The following is a 20,701-nucleotide window of genomic DNA, read 5'->3' as shown; positions in this document are numbered from 1 at the left end:
CAGGAGGAGGCTCACACATTAAGGAGAAGAGATGGTCGATTTACCCTGATCAGGGATCAAATCTACAAGAAGGCCTTCTCTAGGCCTCTGCTTAAATGTGTCGGAGCGGAGGACGTCGATTACATACTGCAGGAGGTCCATCAAGGGTCATGCGGAGGGCATTCGGGCGGCCGCTCACTGGCCAGAAAGATCTTATTGGGTAGATACTTCTGGTCAACCCTCCAAGAGGATACCGCCCAGATACTGGCCACTTGTCTGTCTTGCCAGAAGTATCATAGCCTCTCACACCGGCCGACCGAGGAGATGAAGGCATCCATGGTCTCTTGCCCGTTCGACCAGTGGGGCATGGACATTGTCGGATCATTCCCCATGACAACAGGTTAGCGGAAGTTCCTGCTCGCCGCGGTGGATTATTTCTCCAAATGGGTAAAAGCTGAGCTGGCGGTAAAAATTACCGAGCAGATGGTCATGATGTTCATTTGGCAACATATCGTCTGCCGGTTCGGCATCCCGCGCCGTCTTGTCTCTGACAACAGAAGACAGTTCGCCGGGCAGAGACTCAGGGAATGGTGTGAGGGATACGGCATCCAGCAAGCTTTCACCTCTGTAGCATACCTTTACAGCAACAGGTAGGCTGAAGTCGTCAATCGGGAGATCTTGTGGATCCTACGTGCTCGGTTCGACCATATGGGAGGCAGCTGGGTCGATGAGCTCCCCAGTGTACTGTGGGTGATTCATACGACTCCCAAGGAAGGGACCGGGGCAACTCCTTTCCACCTGGTGTATGGCGGAGAAGCGGTCGTCCCCGTCGAGGTCGGCTTTGAATCCGATTGGATACAATACTACAACGAGGACAACGCCGAGCGAAGGCTCTTGGAGCTGGACTTGGTGGAAGAGGTGTGCGCCAAAGCGACAGTACGGCTGATGGCCTACTAGTGAAGGATGAGGCAGAACTACAATCGAAGGATGATTCCAAGATCGTTTCAGGTCGGCGACTTGGTGTGGAAGAAAGTAAAGCCGGTCGGTGACGTCTCGAAGCTAGAAGCCCCTTGAGGCGGGCCTTTTAAGGTCATGGGAAAGCTCTGCTCGGGTGCTTACTACTTGGAGGATGAGGATGGGAAATGACTAGAACGACCATGAAGCGCAAATCATCTCCAGCCCTACCGAGCCGGATAAGAGGTGCACTCATGTAGTAGTCAATCATTATACCCCGATTGCCTTGTACTCTGGTTGTAGGATAAGTAAAAAAGAACCCAAGGGTTTCAAAGTTCCGGGTCGAACAACTCACCAAATCGTCGAGCGGCGACGTTAAACCCTAGTCTCTACCGACAGTCGAGCGACGATCTTAAACCAATGTCTTCGTCAAATCGTCGAGCGGCAACGTTAAATCCTAGTCTCCACCGACGGTCGAGCAGCGACCTTAAACCCATGTCTTCATCAAATCGTCGAGCGGCGACGTTAAACCCTAATCTCCATCGACGGTCGAGCAGCGACCTTAAACCCACGTCTTCGTTAAATCGTCGAGCGACGATGTTAAACCCTAGTCTCCACCAACGGTCGAGCGGTGACCTTAAACTCTGGACTTAGCCACATCGTCGAGCGGTGACGTTAAACCCATGCTTCCGACAACAGTCGAGCGGTGACCTTAAACCCAAGAGAACCTGTTGAATTCATCTAGGGTCAAACGACAACCCGAGCCCTAGAATATTCCGTCCGCTCGGGGCCATGTTGTCAAATGCTTCGCTGAAGGCAATGTGAGACTAACACTTATCGCCGACCAGAAGGAGCGAGGGCAAACATGAGAATTATAAAAAGAAAGCTCGCTGAACAGTCGAATATCAATTAATCAAAAAGGGGCACTGCCGAGCGGCAAGCATACATTCAGACTTGAAGAAGAAAAACTCTTACAGGACTACCTCACTCAAGATAATCGAAAATGTCATCAGACATCGAATCATTCAACTGGCTACGGTTGATGACGCCATCTGTCAGGGCGTCGGGGAGGTGACCATTCGCCTTCAGTTGACCAAGTGTCCCATCGATCGCCAACTCGAAGGCTTGGGCGATCTGATGGACGACTTTGTCAGTAAATTTATCCGAGCGGAGGTACCCCTGCTTCATCATTTAAAACCGGCTCGGCTTAGCCTCCTGGTAAGTCTTCAGAGCAGCGCGGGAAGCCTCTAGAGCGTCTTTGAGGGTCTGCACTTATCCTTGAAGAGTAGCTTGCCCAGCTGAGCGACCGTCTCACTCAACGGCCAGTAGGTCTTCCGCCTCCTTGAGCTTCTGGGCGAAGGACCGAGCCTCCAGGTTTTTCAGCTCCAGGTCGGCAATGATGCGATTTTTTCTAGTTGTGGCCAGCTTGATCTTCTTGTCATAAGTGTTCACCTGCCCCTCGAGCTAACCCAACATGATAGCCTAATCGCCGGACTTCTTCCGTTCGGCCTCATGGAGCCTCTGGGCCTTCTCCAGATCGGCCTGCAGCTGGCAACCGATGGCCCCTGAGAGGAAGAGGCGCCACTCGAGATCTTGAGCTTCTTCAGCTCATCCTCTACAAGAGCGAGTCGTTGGCACATGGTCACGCTCTCCACCCAGTACTACAGATGAAAAGACAAATGTTAAGCACCGATTGAAGGTAAATTATAAAGTGATTTAAATATGTACCCCAGTGGGCATCTGCAGATGACTGTTCCTGAGTGCTCATGGCGACATCGTCGCTGCTCGAGCCCTCGCTTCCTCCCAAATACCGACGAGAGGCCCGTGGATCAAGATCTTATGCTCGAGGATGGTCGAACGGGTGCACTTCTCGAGGTAGTCCTCCGTTGGAAGATTGAGGGTCGCGGTCACCGATCGCCGACCGCTCAGGTCCGATGAGGAGGAAATTACCGGACCGAAAGGAGTAGCAGTCGACGCTGGATCGATCCTGGACCACAGTGGCCTCTGTTGGGTTCGAGATGAAGGCAAAGACGCGATCGGCCGCGCGGCGATAGGCTCCGTCGACAGATCGACCAAGGCGGGTGTTCAATCGGATGAAGTGGCCTCTCCAATGTTTCGGGGATGGCTGCGGGAGACAATGCACCCCCTCGCTCGGAGGGCCTCACGACCGAGGTGGCAGATCGGGAAGGCGTGGTCGTGCAGCGTCTCTTGTACTTGACGAGCGATTCGCCATCGCCTGAAGACTTCGAGCCTCCGGCCTGGGCGGCAGGTTGCGCTCCGAAGGGGAGTGGATTTCCCGCCACCTCTATGCTGGCTGTCCAGCCGGTGTCGCCTTCGCCCACAGTAGGTGTCCCCCCGCTCTCCGCCAGCATGCCTTCGTGGGAGTCGACCAGCATCAAGCCGAGGCTTGCCATTTCCTTTGCTGTAGTTGTCTCAATTTCAGCATCCTTGAGCTTGGTCAGACCGCCCGCACGTGCTTGCATCATGATTTTAGCTACAAAAGAAAAGAAGAAATCAGTTAGATTCTAGGGAAAAGGGTAAGAAATCCCATACCTAAGCCGCTCGGGAGCTTCGCGTGGATCAGACTCAACCCAAAGATATACATAACACCCTCCAGCAGTAGCTTATGGATATCGGATTTCTGACCAGCTAGCATGTTCGCTGCATGAAGGTAATTCGGTCGGCACTTATACTTCTTTAGATCCGGTTGAGGAGGTAGTCCGACCTACCAGCGCGTCCGAAAGCTCGGTCGTTCGGGAAGTTGCAGAAAGAAAAAAAAATACTCTTTCCAATGTTTATTGAAAGTTGACATTTTGTCAAAGAATACTAGGCTAACCCGAGATTGAAAAAGATAGGTCCCTAGCTCAGACTGCTTGGGATATATATAGTAGAAATAATGAAAGACTTGAGGGGTTAGGGGGATGTCGTGCAGCTGGAACAACATGACAACACCACACATCAAGCGAAAAGAATTGGGGATGAGTTGTGGAAGGGGGACGCGGAAGTAGTTACAAACTTCAAGAATAAAGGGGTGGATCGGGAATCGAAGGTCGACCACAAATTGGTCTCGGAAAAGACAAATAGTGTCGGTCGACGGATTATTTGGCCGATCGGACGAATCGACCAAGATTATCTCGTGGTCAGGGGGATCTCAAAGGCATTCCTAAGGCTCTCGGCGTCATCCGCGTCAAATCTGGTCTCCATGGTGTTTTACAAGAAACCAGGAGCGGGGTCGGATGGCCGAGAAGAACTAGCCATGGTCGGAGAACAAGAACAGGAACTCGATGGGGATGAAGATGGACTGGAAACACGAAGAACACGAGATAGAAGAAAAGACCCGAGAGAACTGCAAGATAGAAGGAGCTTACAGAGAGAAGAAAGGGTTACTGTGGAAGGAGGAAAGCCGAGATCGCTGGAGCAACTGATCACGAAGCGCCGGAGTTACTGATTGTGAATCGCCGAAGCAACTGGTCACAAATTGCTGGAACATTAAGCAGAAAGAAATAGTAAGGAAGAAGGCGACGTTGTGATGTTATAAGCTCTCGGGTCGGTTGTGTTGGTTGCTACTCGGAAAACCTAGAGGTTCCACTATACAAAAATGTTGTACAAAGGTCTGAACCTTTTCCTAGCTACCATGTGTTCTTTTAAATTAAATTTTGGATCGCCTGCGGAACTTAACACGTTTGATCCAAAACTTAATCTATTTGTTATTTTAGGTTTTGACTTGGGTCTCCTGCGGAACTTAACACGTTCGACCCAAATCACCTTAAGTTATTAATTCCATTAAATATTAATTTCCATAATTGGTTCCCAATACTAACGTGGCGAGGCACACAACCTTCTTGGATATGGGAGCAACCACCACCGACTAGACAAAACCTTTTATGGAAAGCTAATATTTAATTTCCTAAAATAACTTTAGGTTAACCAAAGAGAACAATCAAATCACAAGGAAAAATAAAACAAAAGAACACAACATCGAAAAACATATTCGAAATACTAGAATCGTAAGCCTCTTATATTTGGTATTATTTCCATAAATAACTAGTATGATGCGGAAAGGAAAAATTACTAGTTATACCTTCTAGAAAGACCTCTTGATCTTCTACCGTATTCCTCTTCTAACCTCGGACGTTATGTGGGCAACGATCTTCCGAGATGAGAAACCACCAACCACCTTCTTCTCCTCCTAGCTAGGTTCGGCCACAACAAGGAAGCTTTACCAAGGATGAAGAACAAATCACCAACCAAGCTCCAAGGGATGCAAGCTTTCTCTCCTTCTTCTTCTTCTTCTCCAAGTAGTATCCAGCCTCCACAAGATCTCCAAGCAATAGAGATGAATCGGCCACCACAAAGAGGAAGAGAAGAAAAGAGGTTGGCCGGCCACAACACCAAGGAAAAGAGGAAGAGAAATAATAGAAGTTGTGTCTCATGAAGGCACCCCCTCCCCTTCTTTTATATTTCTTGACCTTGGTAATTTAGGAAATTTAATTACAATAAAATTTCCTTAATTTTCCTTGACATGAATCAATTAAGAAAAATTAAACAAAATTTCTTAAAACAACATGTCTTGGCCGGCCACATCAAAGAGAAGCAAATTAGACAAGTTTCAATCAACAAATTAAAACTTCTTTATTTGTCTTTGTAAATTTAAAAAAATAAAATTTCCCTTTATAATTCCTTCATGGTTGATAAAAAGAAATTTCTATAATTTTAATTTTTCAACATGTGAATAATTTTTAAAGAGAAAATAAAATATTTCTCCAATCTACAAATAAGGAAAGAGATTTAATCTTTTTCTTTAATCTTTTGTAGATCATTTTCAAGAGAGATATTTTAATTTTAATTCTCTTTAATAAATTATATCTTCCACATGATAAAAATTAAAATTAAAATTCTTTTTAATTTAATTATGGTTGGCCCCTCTAGCTTGGGTTCAAGCTAGGGCCAGCCACCCTAAACCATGCTTAGGCCGGCCCTAGCTTGATTCCAAGCTAGCTTGGCCGGCCCCCTTTAGGTGGGTATAGAAGGTGGGTATAGGTGGGTATAGTACTCTATAAATAAGAGGCTACGATAGGGACCGAGAGGAGGAAGTGGTTTTGGTCTCCCGATAAAATTAAGCATCCCGTGTTCGCCCCGAACACACAACTTAATTTTATCAATAATAATTCATTCCACTAGAGGACTATTATTGAACTACCGCACCAATCCCAAATTACATTTTTGGGCTCCTTCTTATTATGAGTGTGTTAGTCTCCCTGTGTTTAAGATATCGAATGTCCACTAATTAAGTGAGTTACTGACAACTCATTTAATTAATATCTTAGTCCAAGAGTAGTACCACTCAACCTTATCGTCATGTCGGACTAAGTCCACCTGCAGGGTTTAACATGACAATCCTTATGAGCTCCTCTTGGGGACATTATCAACCTAGTATCTCTAGGACACAGTTTTCTTCTATAATCAACAACACACACTATAAGTGATATCATTTCCCAACTTATCAGGCTTATTGATTCATCGAACTAAATATCACCCATTGATAAATTAAAGAAATAAATATCAAATATATGCGCTTGTTATTATATTAGGATTAAGAGTACACACTTCCATAATAACTGAGGTCTTTGTTCCTTTATAAAGTCAGTATAAAAGAAATGACCTCAAATGGTCCTACTCAATACACTCTGAGTGTACTAGTGTAATTATATAGTCAAGATAAACTAATACCTAATTACACTACGACCTTCTAATAGTTTGTTCCTTTCCATTTTGGTCATGAGCTACTGTTTATAATTTATAAGGTACTGATAACATTATCTTCTGCATGTGACACCACATACTATGTTATCTACAATATAAATTAATTGAACAACTACAAACAAATGTAGATAATTTGACCAAATGTGATTCTTTATTCAAAACAAATGTTTACAAAAGCTTAGGCTTTCAGTATACACTCCAACAATCTCCCACTTATATTAATGACTAAGCTGCCATTTCTTCTACCATACATCTGATTCTCATTCCCTCCACATGCCGATCAAAAGCTTTCGCTGGAAGGGCCTTAGTGAAAGGATCTGCCAGGTTATCCGCTAATGCAATCTTGGCGATGACAACTTCTCCTCGCTTCACGATATCTCGTATCAGGTGATACTTGCGCTCTATATGTTTACTTGCCTAATGAGCTCGTGGTTCCTTCGAGTTTGCAACTGCACCGCTATTATCACAATAAATTGTGATAATTTTGGGCAAACCAGGAATCACATCTAAATCCATTAGAAAGTTCCTGAGTCATACTGCTTCTTTAGCTGCCTCAGAGGCTGCTAAATACTCAGCTTCCATGGTTGAGTCCGAAACGCATTTCTGCTTAACACTCCTCCATGAAATAGCTCCACCTCCTAACGTAAATACATAGCCTGATGTAGACTTACTGTTGTCCCTATCTGATTGGAAATCTGAATCCGTGTAACCCACAGGGAGCAAATCGTCTGCTTGGTAAACTAGCATATAATCTCTAGTCCTTCTCAGGTACTTTAATATATGCTTTACCGCAGTTCAATGTCCTTGTCCAGGGTTACTCTGATATCTGCTGACCATGCCCACGGTAAAGCAGATATCAGGTCTCGTACATAGCATTGCATACATAAGGCTTCCTACAACCGAAGCATAAGGAACTGCTTTCATGTCTTCTATCTCCTTTGATGTCTTTAGAGACATCTCTTTAGATAGAGCTATTCCATGCCTAAAAGGTAAGAAACCTTTCTTGGAATCTTGCATGCTAAAACGAGCAAGGATTGTATCTATATATGAAGCTTGGGACAGACACAACATTCTTTTCTTGCGATCCCTTATTACTTTGATCCCAAGAATGTGTGCACACTCTCCTAAGTCCTTCATATCAAATTGTTTGGACAACTATACCCTTACGTCTGATAATATCTTGACATTGTTGCCAATTAACAAAATATCATCTACGTATAGTACAAGAAATACCACCACATTTCCGTTACACTTCTTATATACACAAGACTCATCCGGACTTTGAATAAATCCATATGACTGGATTACTTCATTAAACCGGATATTCCAAGATCTTGAAGCTTGCTTCAGTCCATAAATGGACCAATTGAGCTTGCACACTAGATGCTCTTTGCCTTTTTCAATGAACCCTTCTGGTTGCTTCATATGGATGTTCTCTTCAAGACTTCCATTAAGGAAAGCTATCTTGACATCCATTTGCCAAATCTCATAATCCATATGAGCAGCAATGGATAAGAGTATCCGGATAGACTTAAGCATGGCTACCGGTGAAAAAGTTTCCTCATAATTCCTCTTTCCGAGTGTACCTTTCGCAACAAGCCTAGCAAGGTTTCTACCTTCCCGTCTGCCCCTCTTTTCCTTTGTAGATCCACTTGCATCCAACGACTTTTACACCATCGTGGTTCTACAAGCTCCCGGACCTTAATAGAGTACATAGACTCTATTTCGAATTCATCGCCTTTTGCCAAGATGTCAATCTATATCTTGGAGTGCTTCATAATATGGGATCGGGTTCATGTTTACCGGATCAAGTCCAAGACTCTCCTAAAAACATGAATCTCTCAGTCGCCTTACAACCCTCCCACTACGACGAGGCACTGTCTGTGGTTGTGTATCATGTGTGACACGTGTTGTAGTTTCTTGTGGTACTTCATCTTGTACTGTTGGTACTAAAGTAGACGTGTCCTCTCTTAGTTCTTCTAAAACAACTTTACTACTGGGCTTGTGATCCATTATATAGTCCTCTTCTAAAAACTGGGCATTGGTGCTAACAATGACCTTCTGGTCTTTAGGACTATAAAATAAACCTCCTTTCGTTCCTTTGGGATATCCCATAAACACTCGAACTTCTGTACGAGATTCTAACTTATCAGCATCTGGTTTCAGCACATGTGCTGGACTACCCCAAATCCGAATATGTCTTAGACTGAGTTTTCGCCCATTCCACAATTCTGTGGGAGTAGAAGAAACTGATTTAGAATGTACTAAGTTCAGAACGTATACTGCTGTTTCCAGAGCATATCCCCAAAACGAATTTGATAATTCTGAATAACTCATCATCGATCTAACCATCTCCATAAGAGTCCTATTCCTTCGTTCTGCTACACCATTCTGTTGGGGTGTTCCAGGTGTAGACAATTGGGATTGAATCCCGGCCTTTGATAAGTAATTCCTAAACTCTCCTAAGAGGTATTCGCCACCACGATCAGATCATAGTGTCTTGATACTTTTACCTAGTCGTTTCTCCACATCAGCCTTGTATTTTTTGAACTTATCAAAGCACTCGGACTTGCGGCGCATTAGGTAAATGTATCCGTATCTTGAATAATCATCTATAAAAGAGACAAAATATTCAAAACCACCTCTTGCCTGGACAGACATAGGACCACACAAATCAGAATGAACCAATTCTAATACTTCTTTGGCTCTATACCCCTTGGCCTTGAACGACCTCTTGGTCATTTTACCTTCCAAGCAAGATTCACAAGTTGAAAAATTTTCCAACTCTAATGAACCCAAAAGTCCATCGGCTATTAGCCTCTAAATCCTACTTAAGTTAATATGACCAAGCCTTAGATGCCAAAGATATGCTTGGTTCATTTCCGAAGGTTCTTTTCTCTTATTTGAGTTAGAAGATGAGTTATAAATTTCCATGTTTTGCTTTGTGGGAGAAATTGGATTTAAAATATATAAATTGCCAACTAATGTACCAGAACAGATAATCACTTTATTTCTCTTAATAACTACATCGTTACTAAAGGAAACTGAATATCCATCTAAAAACAGTTTAGAAATTGAAATTAAATTCTTTCTAAAACTGGGTACATAAAGACAATTTCTTAAAACCAAATTTTTATTTCTACTAAAAGATAAGTAGACGTCTCCCACTGCAACAGCTGCCACCTTAGTAGCATTGCCCATGTAGACGGTAATCTCTCCTTCAGATAGTCATATGGTTTCCTAGAACCCCTGCAAGGAATTGCAGACATGATCAGTGGCTCCCGTATCTACACACCAGGTGTTGGTAGATAACACCGCTAAACATGTTTCAACAACTAGAGCATGAGATATACCTTTGTTGTTCTGATTCCTACGAGGACAGTCCGCCTTCCAATGCCCTGACTGCTTGCAGATGAAGCACTTGCCCTTTGGCTTCTTCATTCCAGCTTTAGGTCCTGTACTATGAGATTTATTCACTTTCTTTGCTCAACCAACTGGTTTCTTCTTCTTCTTTCCTTTCGGCTTAGAAGTAGAACCATTTTCAACATAGTGAATATGAGAGTTGTGACGAAACAATCCTTCTGCTGCCTGAAGTTCTGTCAGTAGTTCCGCCAATGAATATACCCTTTTGTTCATATTGTAATTCAGATGGAATTGCTCAAAACTTCTAGGTAGTGTTTGGAGGATCATATCGATCTGGGTTTCCCCATCAATTTCTCCTCCAAGGATCTGTATCTCGTTCAGATAAGCCATCATTTTTAGGATATGATCCCTCACAGGAGTACCCTCTTGCATGGTGGTTGTCATTATCTTTCTCACGGCTTCTTGTCTAGAAGCCCTATCCTGATGACCAAAGAGTTCCTTGAGATTGTTCATAATATCATAGGTTGTTGGTAAATCTTGATGCTGATGTTGCAATACATTTGACATTGAAGCCAAAATGTAACACCGCGCCATCTCATCTGCTTTTACCCATTTCCTATGATATTTAATCTCCTCTTGGGTAGATTCACCAGTAGGTGCTTCAGGACAAGGCTCAGTCAGTACAAATTTATAGCTTTCAGCAGTAAGGACAATGTCCAGGTTCCTTTTCCAATCTATGTAATTAGGTCCAGTAAGTCTATTTTGTTGAAGTATGATGGATAGTGGGTTGAAAGTCATCCTAAGAATCACAAATAACTTTTGGTCAGAACTCTAAATTTAGAATAATATTGATTCCTCAAACAATACTATTTTAAATTAACCAACACCTCAAACCACCGTGAATTTTGTATGTCACGATAGTATGGACGTATACAAATTCAACATTTGTAAAAGGAGGGTTTAAACCCATTAATTTTATTATCTTGTCAACCTAACTTTTTGACAAATAAAATTAATAGTTGGTATCCTTTGGTCACACAAACAATAGCAGTGACTCCGATGGGGAGGATACTATTAGTTGTGCCTAAGTGTATACCATTACTTGACACTAAGTCCATTAATAAGATTGTGCCCCTTCCGATGGGGAAGATCACACGCTCTTGATTAACTTCCTATAGTCATCCCAAATGGAAGTTTGTTCTAGTGATCCACAAACAAGCTCATCCGATATGGAGGAAGGCACTCAGAGCCAACGCGCAAGCTTGTTTGCATCACTTACAAACCAGTAATGGAGACCATGGGTTTTACTTAAAAATCCCTCTCCCACTTAGTTATTTATAAATGAGGAATTTTAACTATGCTAGCCTACTAAACATGTATACTAACATACACACACAGCACAATATAAAAGTAATAAATAGAAAATCTAATTTTTAACTATTATGGCTTTTATCTATGGTTGTCCTCCGTGTGTTGTCATTCCAAGCTGTTGCCATATTTCGCCACCGCCACCGGGTCTAGCTGTCACATCCATCTTGCTCCTTGTTCCGCTGCGCCTCTGGTCCTCAGAAGGTTCCACGCTTTGCAAGATTCGATCCGCGACATAAATAGAATTTTACAATTTTGATCCTATATTCCATAAAAGGAATGTACATGTATCTAGATAAAAAATAAAATCCTAATAAAACTAAATACAGCTCCTGCTGTATTTTATAATACAATCATGCACACACATATAAATGCCCTTGACATGTCCAATGGTCCAATCACACACATAAAACTATAAGCCATAATAGTTGGATCCTGCATCCACAAAGTTAGCACATCCTACTATTATCCTGCCTAAATTATGTATGACATGTGCATAATTAAACTAATACCAAATACACAGAGGCAAAACCCTAGCTCTGATACCAATTGTTGGTTGCTACTCGGAAAACATAGAGGTTCCACTGTATAAAAATTTTGTACAAAGGTCTGAACCTTTTCCTAGCTACCATGTGTTCTTTTAAATTAAATTTTGGATCGCCTGCGGAACTTAACACGTTTGATCCAAAACTTAATCTATTCGTTCTTTTAGGTTTTGACTTGGGTCTCCTGCGGAACTTAACACGTTCGACCCAAATCACCATAAGTTATTAATTCCATTAAATATTAATTTCCATAATTGGTTTCCAGTACTGACGTGGCGAGGCACACGGCCTTCTTGGATATGGGAGCAACCACCACCGACTAGACAAAACCTTTTATGGAAAGCTAATATTTAATTTCCTAAAATAACTTTAGGTTAACCAAAAAGAACAATCAAATCACAAGGAAAAATAAAACAAAAGAACACAACATCGAAAAACATATTCGAAATACTAGAATCGTAAGCCTCTTGTATTTGGTATTATTTCCATAAATAACTAGTATGATGCGAAAAGGAAAAATTACTAGTTATACCTTCTAGAAAGACCTCTTGATCTTCTACCGTATTCCTCTTCTAACCTCGGACGTTGTGTGGGCAACGATCTTCCGAGATGAGAAACCACCAACCACCTTCTTCTCCTCCTAGCTAGGTTTGGTCACAACAAGGAAGATTTACCAAGGATGAAGAACAAATCACCAACCAAGCTCCAAGGGATGCAAGCTTTCTCTCCTTCTTCTTCTTCTTCTCCAAGTAGTATCCGGCCTCCACAAGATCTCCAAGCAATAGGGATGATTCGGCCACCACAAAGAGGAAGAGAAGAAAAGAGGTTGGCCGACCACAACACCAAGGAAAAGAGGAAGAGAAATAATAGAAGTTGTGTCTCATGAAGGCACCCCCTCCCCTTCTTTTATATTCCTTGGCCTTGGTAATTTAGGAAATTTAATTACAATAAAATTTCCTTAATTTTCCTTGACATGAATCAATTAAGAAAAATTAAACAAAATTTCTTAAAATACTTGGCCGGCCACATCAAAGAGAAGCAAATTAGACAAGTTTCAATCAACAAATTAAAACTTCCTTATTTGTCTTTGGAAATTTTAAAAAATAAAATTTCCCTTTATAATCCCTTCATGGTTGATAAAAAGAAATTTCTATAATTTTAATTTTTCAACATGTGAATAATTTTTAAAGAGAAAATAAAATATTTCTCCAATCTACAAATAAGGAAAGAGATTTAATCTTTTTCTTTAATCTTTTGTAGATCATTTTCAAGAGAAATATTTTAATTTTAATTCTCTTTAATAAATTATATCTTCCACATGATAAAAATTAAAATTAAAATTCTTTTTAATTTAATTATGGTCGGCCCCTCTAGCTTGGGTTCAAGCTAGGGCCGGCCACCCTAAACCATGCTTAGGCCGGCCCTAGCTTGATTCCAAGCTAGCTTGGCCGACCCCCTTTAGGTGGGTATAGAAGGTGGGTATAGGTGGGTATAGTACTCTATAAATAAGAGGCTACGATAGGGACCGAGAGGAGGAATTGGTTTTGGTCTCCCGATAAAATTAAGCATCCCGTGTTCGCCCCGAACACACAACTTAATTTTATCAATAATAATTCATTCCACTAGAGAACTATTATTGAACTACCGCACCAATCCCAAATTACATTTTTGAGCTCCTTCTTATTATGAGTGTGTTAGTCTCCCTGTGTTTAAGATATCGAATGTCCACTAATTAAGTGAGTTACTGACAACTCATTTAATTAATATCTTAGTCCAAGAGTAGTACCACTCAACCTTATCGTCATGTCGGACTAAGTCCACCTGCAGGGTTTAACATGACAATCCTTATGAGCTCCTCTTGGGGACATTATCAACCTAGTATATGTAGGACACAGTTTCCTTCTATAATCAACAACACACACTATAAGTGATATCATTTCCCAACTTATCAGGCTTATTGATTCATCGAACTAAATATCACCCATTGATAAATTAAAGAAATAAATATCAAATATATGTGCTTGTTATTATATTAGGATTAAGAGTACACACTTCCATAATAACTGAGGTCTTTGTTCCTTTATAAAGTCAGTATAAAAGAAACGACCTCAAATGGTCCTACTCAATACACTCTGAGTGTACTAGTGTAATTATATAGTCAAGATAAACTAATACCTAATTACACTACGACCTTCTAATGATTTGTTCCTTTCCATTTTGGTCGTGAGCTACTGTTTATAATTTATAAGGTACTGATAACATTATCTTCTGCATGTGACACCACATACTATGTTATCTACAATATAAATTAACAACTACAAACAAATGTAGATAATTTTACCAAATGTGATTCTTTATTTAAAACAAATGTTTACAAAAGCTTAGGCTTTCAGTATACACTCCAACAGGTTGAGCAGAGCCGTCGGATCTAGGGTGTGAAATCCCAGACACAAATCCAGCTGTAGAATTCAAACCGTCGGCCATCGCGTCAAAGCCTGTCGCTTCAGGCAGACGGTGATTGCGGCGCACGACACGTGGCATGCCCTCAATGGTTCACATTTAATGGGCGTGTGCTCGACCTTAACGGGGTGATTTGCATGAATTCCAAAGAGATTCTGGTGACATCAGCGTTGACCGCAAGCGTCCAAGGACGTTGAAGGAGAAAGCCAAAGTGTGAATGCTTGGAGCGCTGATCGACTATAGGGGTCGGTCTCAGGGCCGACCGGCATCCTTTGACGAATCGATCAGAGTTCTACCGATGTGATGGTCGATCAGCCACCCAATCCCATGCTTCTTTTGTCTAGTCAGTCGGACTTATAGCCTCCTTCAACTAGACTTAAAGGGAAGACATGTGATCTGGTGATAAGAGCCCACCCCTCAGGGGGTCATGGTCATGGTGGAAGTCAAAGTCTAAGCGGTCAACATCCATATATCGGTGGTCGGTCGGATAACTCACTCGCCTGACCAGGACAAAGAAGTACCGATCATATATCACCACAGCTCGGCCAGGCACCGAGCATCCGACGCTCAAAGCAAGACATACGCCGAGCGGTTAGCTCGCTCAGATTTACATTGAACCTCGGAGCCGGTGAAAAAGGATCGCAGCATAACAGAACTCTGACAGTGGAATGTTGGTCGAGCGGCCACTCTACTCTGCCAAAGGGTTAGACCACCCGAACGACCAAGGGTTGGCCGATCGGTCATCCCGCTCAGCCCACTAACAGACAAAAGGAGGATCAACCGATATCATCGTGGGAACTCGCACCATCGACAGACGACATTGTTGGTGACATGGACAGGTAAAGGATTGTACGATGGAAGCTTCCACTGTCATGTCAGATATATGCCCGGGTCATTAAGGTATGGTGTCAGGGACGCTTTCCTGACACATCTTTTCAGGGGAAGCTTTGAGAAGCGTGCATGCCTCGAGAAGCATGCACACACTTCCCCGGATCCCTATATAAAGGGCTCCAAGTTTCGACGGAGGTATGAACAATTTACTGTAGCTATTGTTACTCTGCTTCTTTGTTTCCTCGTTTATACATCGTCGGAAATTGACTTGAGCGTCGGAGGGCCATCGTCGGGGAACCCCACCCTGGCTCGGCACTGACGCTGCTGTAGTTGCAGGTTCCTTCAACTCGGAGTCCATCAAGAGTCAACAGGAGCGCCACACCCCCCAGTGTTCATCGCCCCGATTCTCGGACAGGATTAGTAGTATTGCAGGAAAAGCCTAATGGATCAAGCGATCAGACATTGAGCAGGCAAAGTCCAAACAAATTTGGAGGATCAACGTTTGGCAGGTAGGTTGAGGAAAGCAACTGGAGGAGCGACAGTGAGGTCTTGTTCCTGAAAGGAACAACCTAAGATCACTAATCCAATTGAAGAAACCAGAAATGTTTTCAAGTTAAGATAAAGACAGTTGGACTGTCTATTATTATTACTCATGCATTAGATATATTATTACTATACTAATATCTATTTTGCAGGATTATTGTCTAACACTATTTTATAGGTTCGACTTGATTGGTCGATCAAACCCGATGATCGATCGACCGAACAAGGCAACTCAGAGTAGATATCAGTTCAGACCAAAATAGAGTAGAGTCCGATCAAAGCTTGATCAGTCGACCGAACCAGAGGATCGGTCGACTGAACCCAGAGGACTCAGCATAGATCAGTTCGGTCAGAAGCAGAGAAGGAAACTAAGTTGATCGATCGACTAAACCAAGAGATCAGTCGACCGAACAAACACCTCATCAATGCAGCATTAAGTGCGAATCTCGGTGAATAGGGAAATTCTCTATTCGGTTGACCGAAAAATGGGATCGGTCGATCAAACACTTAATTGTCATTAAATGCCGAAGATCGAATCAGCATCAGATCTCAGCTAAGATGGAAGGGAGCTGGTTCGGTCAACCAAACCTAGGGATCGGTCGACCGTGTTAGGACCTTCGGACGCGGCTAGAGAGGGGGGGGTGAATAGCCGACCCCAAATTCTCGTTTCTTCCTACAATTTGAGTTAGCGCAGCGGAAATAAAAGATAGAAACGAAACGGGAGAATATCAAACCTCAAACGCGACGATATAACGAGGTTCGAAGATGATACTCCTACTCCTCGGCGTGTCCGTAAGGTGGACGAATCCTATCAATCTGTCGGTGGATGAGACCCCGGAAAACCGGCTAATAAAAACTCCTTCTGGGTGGAGAAATCTCGCCACAATCTCTCTTGCAACAGCAAGATCAGAGTACAAGAAATACAGCAAGAAGCCAAGAACAATATGAATGTAAAAACACTAGTTTGCTTGCCTTCTCGTCGACTGTTGATGAAGCAGCAACTTCACGGATGCCAACCATAGCAGCAACTGATCAGTTGGAGACCCAGCCGAGGGAAGCTCACACGAAGCTTCAGTAATGGAGAGCTCAGCAAAGCTCAGATCGCCGGAGCAAGAAGAAGTCAACTTCACATTCCTTTTGTAGAGGCCTTCAACCTCGATTTATAACCTGAACCTGCGATACGAAGAAGACAAAAAAGACACAGAAATCTAGCCGTTGTGACTCAACCGCTAGGCCTGGACCGATCAGGCTATGGCCTGATCGGTCCAGGAAATCCCTGATCGGTCTGTGGACCGATCAAGCCTTAGGCTGATCGGTCCCCAGACCGATCCCAACTCTCACAGAGAGTTGGTTGCAGAGCCCTGATCGGTCTGTGGACCGATCAGGCCATAGGTGGATCGGTCCACAGACCGATCCCTCCTATTCCTTCTCCCAATCTGTTTGGTTACTGATCGGTCACCAGACCGATTAGATGACCCACAGTGAAGACCGATCCAGATACCCATAGTATCACTGGATCGGTCAGTAGACCGATCCAATTTCCCAGCCTTAAACCTAAAGCCTTCCTGATCTAGAGAATGAGCTACCGAGCCCTCTCTGACCTAGTCCGGAGAACGAGCTACCGAGCCCTCTCCGACTTCCACGTCCGGTCCAGAGAACGAGCTACCGAGCCCTCTCTGACCTAGTCCGGAGAACGAGCTACCGAGCCCTCTCCAACTTCGTTCGGTCCAGAGAACGAGCTACCGAGCCCTCTCTTGACCTAGTCCGGAGAACGAGCTACCGAGCCCTCTCCGACTTCCACGTCCGGTCCAGATAACGAGCTACCGAGCCCTCTCTGACCTAGTCCGGAGAACGAGCTACCGAGCCCTCTCCGACTTCCACGTCTGGTCCAGAGAATGAGCTACCGAGCCCTCTTCGACCTAGTCCGGAGAACGAGCTACCGAGCCCTCTCCAACTCCATCCAGTCCAGAGAACGAGCTACCGAGCCCTCTTTGACCTAGTCCGGAGAACGAGCTACCGAACCCTCTCTGACCTAGTCCGGAGAACGAGCTACCGAGCCCTCTCCGACTCTATCCAGTCCAGAGAACGAGCTACCGAGCCCTCTCCGACCTCCCATGCCAAGCTTCCATAGTTGGACATTTCCCCGTGCCCAGCTCCCTGCTTAGACTTTTCCGTGCCAAGTCTCCATACTTGGACTTTTCCCGTGCCAAGCTCCCTGCTTGGACTTTTCCTGTGCCAAGCTCCCTGCTTGGACTTTTCCGTGCCAAGTCTCCATACTTGGACTTTTCCCGTGTCAGGTCAACTCAAGTCGGGTCAACCAGGTCAGCCTTAACCAAAGGTTGCACCCACAATCCCCCAAGTTCCTATTCTTGTCAAACATCAAAATATAACTTCTCTATTCTTGTCAAACATCAAAATATACCTCGAGTCAGGTCAACTCGAGTCGGGTCACCCAGGTCAACCTTGACCTAAGGTTGCACCAACAATCTCCCCCTTTTTGATATTTGACAAAAACCATAATCAAGTTAGGTTAACTCGATAACCTAACTTAGGTTTTCCAATAGTTCTCCAATGTTCTTTCTTGAACATTCTCTGAACATTCTCCCCAAACTCCAATGTTCTTCCTTGAACATTCTCTGGACATTCTCCCCCTTTTTGACACACATCAAAAGGAGTGAATCAAGGTTAAGAGTTTCTTCCTAATGAAAGTCCCATACCTTTCATTGAAACCTTTAATTTCCCCCTTGATACTAAAGTCAACAATCAACTTAGTGATAATTCCATATCACTCATCCTCAGAAATATTGATGAGTAAAAACTCCCCCTAAAAGTCAACTCCCCCTTGACCAATAGGTAAAACTCCCCCTAAAGGTCAACTCCTCCTTGACCATTGCACCAACAATGTCTTGGAGAGTTTCAACCCTTTAGAAATCTAAAACACCAACTTCCACAGCTGAAATTTCAAACAACAGTTGAAAATCAGTATTTTGGCACGCTCTGACCGGTCACCAGACCGATCAGGACTCCACTGGATCGGTCACCAAACCGATCCACACTGCCCTGGATCGGTCCAGTGACCGATCCAGACTTCCCTTGACCGATCAGAATCTTCTCTGATCGGTCCACAATTCTCTGATAAGAATTTCTGATTTTTCTTCCGAAATTTAGAAATCTCTAAAAAAATACAGAAAATTCTAAAAATTGTAAAATTTTGAGGATACATTCCTCATAACATATATTATCATGGAAAAATAGTTTTCTATGAAAATAACTCCCATTTTTTAATCTTGATACAAAGTTCGAAAGACTTTGAAATAGCTCAAGGTTAATCCATCTTTGTATCAACTTGCTCAATGATGAATGCTATCACTAGAAAAGCTTCATCAAGGTTTTTCAAATCAATTTTGAAATGATCTTAAACCGTTCAATTTAGGACCACAATCTTAGGGCTAAATGTACATGACTTGTACACAAGTTTTCCCTGTAACGCCCGCCCTTCCAGGTAGCACTAAGGCCACCCCGGAGGGACGGACGTCACTGAAACATAGACATCAATTACTAATGCATATAGATTCATGGCAGCGGAAGACTTATTTAAATTTTTTTTTTCTTTTATCATATGCATTTAGTTTACTTATCATGGCATGTGAATCAAAACATACTGAACATTTCATCATATCATCATCATTCTAACATGAGTAAAATATCATAAGTGTATGAAATACTAGCTGAAATCATCATCATAAGCATAGGGTCCAACTTAGTTCACATGCACAGCTTAACTAATTATAAGTTCCAAAACTTAAGTAGATCTATCCACCGAGCACTTCCACACACATCCATCACCTTTCCTGCTACTCCCCTTAATTGATCCATTCCTTGCCTTTATCTGCAGTACAAGGAAAACGTGTAGCTATAAGCCAAAGGCTTAGTGAGGTCCTTGCCTACCCATAAATCCGAAAAACACATAACATAACATAACATGTAGAAACCATAGCATAGCATAACATAGCATGGAGAATCATAACATAGAACATATCTTATCATGTAAAAACCATAACATCTCATAACATAACATGAGAGAAAGCAGAACATAATATATCATATCACATAATGAGCATAACATATCAAAGTATATCATGTGAGTGCATATCATGATTCATATCACATTCTGTAAGCACATATCATGAAGCCTATCATATCATGTAAACATGTATCATAACTCATACCTGTTCATAAGGGTGCATAAACATAATTTCATAAATATGTGCATGTAGATGCAATATGTATATTTTTAAAACATGTATCATGGAATGCACATATGCATCATGCTTCTTTCAAAACATATAGTATACATACTTGAATATCATATCATCATCATGAGAAGGGCCCTGGCTTGTACCACATGTAAACATAAATGCGCGCAATCCCTAGGACAGGGTAGCTAGCCCCGAACCTACTAGGGATCTAGGTCCGTTCATAGTCCGTCGACCTAGGGGCGTACTGAGGAGTCCATCCCTTAACGAGGTCCGTTCATAGTCCGTCGACCCCGGGGCGCTTATGGAGCCCACCCTTGGTACAAGTCATACAAAGTAAAATATCATGCATATCATATCTCATCATATCATACTTGTCATAATTCTTGTCATATCATTAAGAGAGTTCTTGATCCCAACTTAAGGGAAGCATCTCTTTACCATAGCATGAAGAGTGCTCTTGATCCCAACTTAAGGGAAGCAACTCTTTTCCATAACATGAAGAGTGCTCTTGGTTCCAGCTTAAGGGAAACAACTCTTTAGGCTTTTATTCTTACATAAGCCATTCATACATGCATTATGAAACATAACATGTTCTTATCATAACATAAAGTATAACATGTCATTTTCATATCATCA

The 20,701-nt window shown here is 42.8% G+C and overlaps 1 protein-coding gene across 1 annotated transcript; it reads left to right on the top strand.

Annotated features, from left to right (window-relative positions):
• Window positions 1-462: 462 nt before the first annotated feature.
• On the top strand, window positions 463-936 carry LOC122043794. The gene is made up of 2 exons (XM_042604370.1): window positions 463-629; window positions 699-936. Exons 1-2 carry the CDS (start codon window positions 463-465, stop codon window positions 934-936), a joined length of 405 nt encoding a protein of 134 aa, XP_042460304.1.
• The last annotated feature ends 19,765 nt before the right edge of the window (window positions 937-20,701 follow it).

This window comes from Zingiber officinale, chromosome 2A (assembly GCF_018446385.1).
Source record: "Zingiber officinale cultivar Zhangliang chromosome 2A, Zo_v1.1, whole genome shotgun sequence".
Classification (NCBI taxonomy): Eukaryota; Viridiplantae; Streptophyta; class Magnoliopsida; order Zingiberales; family Zingiberaceae; genus Zingiber; species Zingiber officinale.
The sequence above is the reverse complement of the archived record's forward strand: the minus strand, read 5'-3'. Positions and strand labels throughout refer to the sequence as shown.